Genomic DNA, 7,500 nt, shown 5'->3' on the forward strand with positions numbered 1-7,500 from the left:
ATTGGGGGTAACCATGCATGTTTCAGAGAACGCCATACATTGCTTTGTATTTTAAAGGTTTTTACAAATGTTGCTACCCTCACTTGGGTGGTTGGTTGGCCGCATCTCAGATATGCTTTAAGGTGACTTGCGCGATGCAAGTTATGAGCTATGTCAGTCGTTGTTTGACTCTGTAGCTGCGTCATGCAGCTCGAGTCAAAAGACCCACATTTCACCTTTGCTCGCCATAGAGTCTCCAGTAGCTCAGTGGTTAGAGCATCCGACTAGATCACGGAGGGTCGTGGGTTTGAATCCTATCTGGGGCTCGGATTTTTCCGAGTTCCTAGTGGGTTTCAACAACATTCGACTTCATATGTGTATATCACTCTAACATTTGCTGATTAATTATCTTTGAAAAATGTGTGGTTTCCCCCTAATTTTCTTTTTGGATTTCAATAACACTTTTTGAGATCTGCTTCTCCCGCATGTTCAGTAAACCGCGCAAAAATTCCTTTGAATTAGTAGGTACCGTCCTTAAAACAAGTTTGTTTCATTTTCGTCAAAACGCATATTTTATCTTGACTCTGCCGTTTGTCGTAAACACGATGCAAAATCTCTCTGCTATTCGCCATTTTTACCCACAAAAATACCACGCAAACTAAATACCCAACGGACAAAAACCTACTCATCGAGGAGAGCTCAGGAAGCTAGGCTGCTCGTCCCAATTTCCGCTCGCTTACAAGATCGACGAACTGAAGGCCGAAGGAAACAAAGAGGGGCTGCTCGCAGTCTATCAGGAAGCTATTTGTTTGCTCTGCAGATGCTAGAAGGTGGATAGAGCTTGTTAACAAAGCAGAACGTGAGAAAACTGACGTACAAACAAACGCGTTTACACTAACATCGATCAAACTTCTGTTTTTCGATCCATCGGCCGAGCAAGTGAGGGACGACCACTCTATGAACGTGTTCTCGAGACTGAAATTACGAATATTCAGATCTATCATCTGGCTTTGAATATATAATGACACATTCATTTAAGTTCCAGAACGTCAGTGTCAGAAAATAGACACCGGCGAGCGAGCGAGCAAGTATATATGTGAGGGAAGGAATGCGCGCGGCGCCCAAAACCCTTGAAAAAAGACATTGAGAAATTCGAGTCAGAACAGACCCTAGACAATCGATGTCACCCAAGTGATATTATTAGTCATCGATAAAGTTCACACATCACTGAGTTTCCATCGAGCACATGAAGGTCTTTATTGGGTGTAGGTGACAAGTTAGGGAAAGGATATGGAATCCGTCGACTCTATTTTTGGTGAAGCTAATCTGAACAAGCGATGCAAGTACAAGCTAAGTCAGCAGTGAAACCTTTTACTTTCTCACAAAAGATACCGATTACCATCAACATTAGCAACAAATGTTGCTCTTCACGATTTTGCTCACTCAGGTATGATTGTGGTCCCAATAAAACCAGCCTTTAAACATTAAACTATTTAAGTATCAGGTCTACACATCGTTATTTGCTGAACCCAAAATGGGCATGATAATGTGCATAGTGCCATATTGAAAGTGACCAAAATCCAAGAGGAAAAAAACAATTTGCCCTTCAAGCTTTCATTTAAGGTTGGTTCTCATATGATCGTTACGAACCCTACGATCGCTGGAAAAAAGTTCAGCGATCGTACCGATCATATGGAAACCAGCCTTTAAAAGGGGTGTGGTATTTAATATATTTAATATCAAAGGAATAACCTTCACGTCGCGACAAGCGCCGTTTACGAAGTCGAACCCCTGACTCCACACATTGTGTTGAGTTGATATCAATGACAAAGATCATTTCGAAATTAATTAACTAATTGTTAAGTTTCCCACGTTGGTGATTGGCCAAAATTTCCTGCAACTCTCTAAGCCAATCAGAAGCAATTGTTTAACACTTGTCAACAGTCTCGCAACTTCTAGCACGTGTCTTATGGCTGGTTCCTTCGACCGTATCTGTTTAATGAGTTATACAATATACAATATACAACATACAATGACTTTATTTTGTTTCGAATTTAAGGGTAGCAAAAGTTGTTAATATCTCCGAAGAAAACAAGATGACGGAGTAACATGACTAAACTACTAAAAATATTAATTAATTAATAAACTATAATTATATTACACGCAATAAAATAATATCAATAATAGAAAAGATATCTACATACAGTGTTAATTAGCCTGCGTACCAGGCGTTTAAGGGAAGGGGCAGGGAGAGACGAGTTCAAACAAAATTTGTCCCAGGATGAAAATTTCTGTCGAAACGTCGTTCTTTATCCCCTCAAACTCTCTCTGCGTTGTATTCAAAGAGCTAGGGCTCAACTACATACCGGTGCCTAAACCAACTGGAAATACCACAAGGAAGGAAAAACGATTACATAACAGAATATAATTTCCATCTGACATTGTCCAATACGAAAATTAAAAGAGGTAACGTCTGTATCTGAAATGAGCATAAGATATTCAATTTACGTCTTGTGAAGTAAATGTTTAATCCCAAATCCTTTGTATTGCTTCCTTATATTGAGAATAGCGCCACTGACCTCAAACCACATCAAATTACATATTCCCCTGTCACAAACGAGCTTCACTCGTCAATCCCAAAAAAGCTATGTAAGAAGGATTGGAGCGATCCCATGAGGTTAACAGAGAAAACGTACTCTACGTGACCTGAATTCGCTCTCGAACATAGATTCTATCATCTGAGACAAATCTCCAAAAGAGACGTCTTGCCTGGAACAAATTTACTTGTTTCTGATAGAAAAGTGCTTTGTCTCTGAACGTGCAAGATCAGGATGTAAAGAACGTATCCTAAATCATCACCGAGGCACTTGAAAAATAATAAAACCCTCAAACATCAACAATAAGGGAGACACCTAATCTCATGCAAGGACAAACATGCCTTACATGAACGATTTGCAGCTGTGGTTTCTAGGTAACCCCTGTAATAAAATCGATGTTCTAACGTAAATTGCGTCGTGTGTTGATACACAGAAAGACAATACACGAGAAACCCAATGGTTTATACGTGACCAAGAAAACAATCAACGAATTGAATGGTAGAGCTCCCGCTACTTTGCGATATCAAAATACACATAAAACGAGGGGGGGGACCTGAAAACAGGCCACCGAAATGGCAAAATACAACCCTGTCACAGCGACCTTCCCGAACGGTTTTAATAGAGTTGGTCAAGGATAATTTCCGGAGGCTTTCAGTCGATTGTTCACACGTTTTCGTGTCTTTACAGTAACTCTGGCACGCTTCAAAAATACACAAATGTAAGTTTGCCTAAATATCACTCTTCCGCCACAAATTATGCAAATATTTGCAAGTTTGGTGTAGATCAAAAGTTACCGAGAAGACGTACGGTTGCCGCTTGCCGAAAAAAGAATTTAAAAGACATACGGCTTAAAGTCTTAAACCACGGTCGTAGAATTAACATTTGGGTTATGATATGCATTCGTAAGAATGAGTTACATTTGTCTCTCTGATTAATTCAATGCGACGAGAAAAGATGAAGACCGATGAAGGCTATTTGCAAATTAATATCCTTGAATACCAGCTGAAAAATGTTAATATTACCTGATAAATTGGCGAAAACTGGCGAAAACTGAGCGGTGTGTCCATTATTTAGAATCTTGGACTTAGGAAATGGAGGATAAGATGCTTTCAAAGGCTTAAGGCTCCAATCATGCTTCACTTCAGGATCGATTAAATCGATAGGTGACTGACGTCTGCCATTGACAGCGATCGGACAATCTTTGTGCCAATTAGCAGGACCTGTTTCAAAATAAAAAAAGGATATTCAATTCCGCCGTCCTCTCTAACAGACCTTCATTTAGCGTAAAATTCCAAAGAAAGCCAACTAGATTCTGAGCAATGCAAACCAATTTTGAAATGTTTATTTTCCAAAGAAGAGAAAAAAATAATCATAAAGAGCTCACCGTTCTCTTTGCCATAACCCCAAGACATTCTTATCCGTTCTCGACAGCTGAATACTGTTCGTCTTTATAGTCAGACAAACCAGCGTCTTTCTGGGGTAAATTGGATGAATTAATTACCTTTTTTAACAGGTTACTGTCCAATAGAAAGACAAGAAATAAAACAATATTACATTCATATTCAATGTAAGAGAGTGACAGGAAACGGTCTGGCACGTGATCCATGGTACTTAATCATCTGTTTAATTTTCCGTGTTTCTAGCCTTTCTTTTACGCACCCTGCGGACCTTTGGCAAAGGCTAACTGTTCAAAAAAATCCACGTAAATTACTTTTGTGATTTTTGACTGTCCTTTGCCCAAAAGCAAAATACAATATCAATTTTGTCAAGCACGTGAGCGCACGCAAGCGAAGTGGTGAACAAATGTCGTGACTCCAACGACGTTGGTAGGGACTCAAGATATTTAACTAATTCTTTTCACACCTTACTTTACACTGTAGGTAAAGTCCGAAGCTTTTTTTTTTCTGACACCCTGTTTTTGTCATAAATCATTGCATTTACTAAAGCCGTAGCGTGGCTGTCTATTTGCGGCAAATGGACGGATCGTCATAAATTTCCTGTTGTATTGTTAAGACGTTAGTGCACTTGAAAGCTTTCGCGTAAACGAGAGATCAAAAATATCTTTGCCATGGAAAGGTTCAAACAAATATTTTCTGGTTTGTTTGAAACCCAAGCTTTTGTCCCTTCAATCTTGCTGTTTATATGAGGTCCTAAAGGCCCAGTCAAACAATGACTTAAAATCACTCTATTAGCTTTTGTATTAAAGAGATTGTGTTGGATATCAGGAATATCCATCCTTACCATAAAAAAAGCCTTGATGGTCAACTTACGCAAACATGACCCAGAGAATACACCCCCCGTTAAAATTGGCCTTATCCACCTTTACCACTGACTCAGACGGTGCGTGGGAACTAGCAGTTGTTCATCTCCAAAGTGGAATTTTCCTATAAGCTTTCCACGAAATGTTCAATTTTTTTGAAGCCGATACTATGAAAAGACCATTTTCCCAAACTTCTCGATAATATTATGGCACGATATCCCAAAGCAATACAATTGACGCTCTGATGAATTATTCCTATATCAGCTATATACAATAAGTACTACTTTTTAAGATTCTTGGCGAACGTTCTTGAAAAATCCACCTTCTTACTCATCTGCCTCGAAAACCGATGTGAAAATCGCAAGTTATATAATCATAAAAGTCATAATCTGCCTCACAGTCTTGTTGTGCTGTGTTATGTAATCATTAATCACTGATAATTAATTAATCATTTCTCAGTTCAATTTTGGCATTGGTAATCAGTCAATAGAATTGAACCAATTTCCATAACAAAACATTTGCCAGAAGCTAAATATAGCGAACTCAAATGCTGCCCAAAGGATACTTGTCCGCAGTATTTTATCTTTTTTTTTTTTGAGGATCTCTTGTAATACGAGTGCCAATCAAAGAAGATTTCGTCTGCACTTGAAATTTTACGTAAGCAAAAGCAAAAGTTTCATTGACCGATATTGCAATCATCGGTGCTTTATATTGGTTTCCAAAGCTAATAATGCTCCTTACACAATACACGCTTCATGTTCGCTCCCTTGTCGCTCACACAGCGTCAGCACCTCATTCTGGATTCGCTCGATTTATTCTCGGCTGTAAAAAAAATAAAGGAGTACAAAAGCGAGCTTACGACTTGCGCCGGGATACATAAACAAGAACGAGACCTTCAGCCAAACTAGTGCTTTTTTGCGCTTATTTAAATGAAAATAAATCACTTGACATGAACTTGATGTAGTGATTTCTAATTCCGTCTTATTGGCTGTGGAAGAGCTTTTCAAAGTATTATTTGGCAAGTTTGAAAACTGTAATCAGGACAAAGGTCTCTAGAGTGTTTTCACTCACGTGATCAGTAACCTTGAGCGCTTATTATTTGCATGAAATTTTGGGTGAGAATGTTTCGACAAATGGTACTGCACGTTCTGGGAATGTGCTGCATCATTTGCCAGAAAAACGGGTTGTTCCGGTTGAAAAACAAATGAAAGGAAAGGAAAGAAAGGAAAGAAAATTTATTTGAGTGTGTAGTCGTTTTAGCGCTGGAGCGCTAATTGGGGACACTGTTAACTGAAATTAACAATGAAAGTAAATCAAGTCAAATGTTGGTTTTTGAGGAGAGGGGAAACCGGAGTACCCGGAGAGAACCTCTTGGCGCAGAGTAGAGAACCAACAAACTCAACCCACATATGACGCCGAGTCTGGGAATCGAACCCGGGCCAGATTTGTGGGAGGCGACTGCTCTCACCACTGCGCCATCCCTGCACCCCCTATTTTCTCTGGCACTTGTAATTGTGGACAAAGGGTACAAAAATTTCCGGGCATTCCGGTCAAAGCGAGAAAAAGGGAATACCTCGAAAGGTATTACCTTTTTTTCGAAAACATGCCATTAAGATGAACCGTTCCATTTGAATTCTCTCCGGAATTACCGAACATTATATTCAAATGGCAAGCGGTCCTTGTTTTTCAACCGAAACAAAAGAAAACGTTTGCATGATAATAGAGCTCAATTCCCGGAGGATTAGACTTAACTGATTAGAGTGTAATGTGAAATGCTTAGTATCTACCCCATATGAACCATGTGAGCGTTAGCCCTACTCATGGAAATGGGCCTACACAAGGACAGAGAAAAACTCTGACCAGGGTGGGAATTGAAACTACGACCTTCGGGTTAGATCACCGCTGCTCTAACGACTGAGCTACAAGGTCAGACGGGAGCAGGCCGTGGGAACTGATGATGGAAAAGTCACGGCAATGAACATGTACAACTACAAGGAGGGATTACGTTTTTGCAAACGTTGGCCGTGGATTAGTTGGGTACATCAACATGGCCGCCGTTCCATTGTTTAGGTACACTGACATGGCCGCCGTGACGTCACGTGAAAACACTCTATAAACAATTACCTTCCGAGTCTAAAATTAACATGTGTAATGATAAGCGTTCCTTCTTTAAAACCGAAAATGCCGACAAAAAACCCTTTTAATCCTGGCATATGACTTGTAAGACAAGAGCCGCCGTATTGGCAGGCAAGAAAAACAAAGATAGGAAATATTTTGCACACAAGGGCAAAATAAAAAAGATGATGATGATGGCCTGTGAGGATCATGAGCCCGCTTGGGGTAGGTACACTTCGCTGACTCCCATGGACTTCATCGATGGGCCAGGGACCAGTTGTTCATCAACGACGGATTAAGCTAATCCTGGATTACGGGAAACTTAAATTGAAAGGCATATTCTCTGGTCAGAAAAAGTTTCCTCACGAGTTTTAGCCCCAAAAATTGACTCGACTTTTGCTTTCTGTCAGCATAAAGTTCCAAGTGTAAGGCTTTTTCGACAAGCAAAATTCAAGCCTGGGTTTGTACTTCACCGCGGATTAGTGTTAATTTAAACAACTGGGCCCAGGTTTATGTAACACGGTGGCTCATAAGGGTCACGTCGATTTT

General features: G+C 39.9%; 2 protein-coding genes across 13 annotated transcripts in view; one reads left to right on the forward strand and one right to left on the reverse strand.

The window, feature by feature from the left end:
- LOC138042735 (carbonic anhydrase 2-like) overlaps positions 1 to 7,500 on the reverse strand; it is a 39,999-nt gene that overhangs the window by 15,709 nt on the left and 16,790 nt on the right. For 3 of the 8 annotated variants that reach the window (XM_068888723.1, XM_068888725.1, XM_068888726.1), the window contains exons 2-4: positions 5,578 to 5,658; positions 3,961 to 4,050; positions 3,599 to 3,796 (exon numbers count right to left, since the gene is read on the reverse strand). In XM_068888723.1, the coding sequence (XP_068744824.1) occupies positions 3,599 to 3,796; positions 3,961 to 3,988 (226 nt within the window). In that variant the 5' untranslated portion in view covers positions 3,989 to 4,050; positions 5,578 to 5,658. Of the gene's footprint in view, positions 1 to 3,598; positions 3,797 to 3,960; positions 4,094 to 4,817; positions 5,253 to 5,577; positions 5,659 to 7,500 lie in introns of those variants that run through there. The other 5 variants (XM_068888722.1, XM_068888721.1, XM_068888728.1 and 2 more) reach the window with 4 other exon arrangements.
- LOC138042728 (uncharacterized) overlaps positions 3,174 to 7,500 on the forward strand; it is a 15,652-nt gene continuing 11,325 nt past the window's right edge. For 4 of the 5 annotated variants that reach the window (XR_011131073.1, XR_011131070.1, XR_011131071.1 and 1 more), the window contains exon 1: positions 6,970 to 7,500. This exon is cut by the window's right edge. The gene's annotated coding sequence lies outside the window, so the exon portion shown is untranslated. Of the gene's footprint in view, positions 3,295 to 6,969 lie in introns of those variants that run through there. The other variant, XR_011131072.1, reaches the window with a different exon arrangement.

The sequence above is a fragment of the Montipora capricornis genome, chromosome 3 (assembly GCF_036669925.1).
Source record: "Montipora capricornis isolate CH-2021 chromosome 3, ASM3666992v2, whole genome shotgun sequence".
Lineage (NCBI taxonomy): Eukaryota > Metazoa > Cnidaria > Anthozoa > Scleractinia > Acroporidae > Montipora > Montipora capricornis.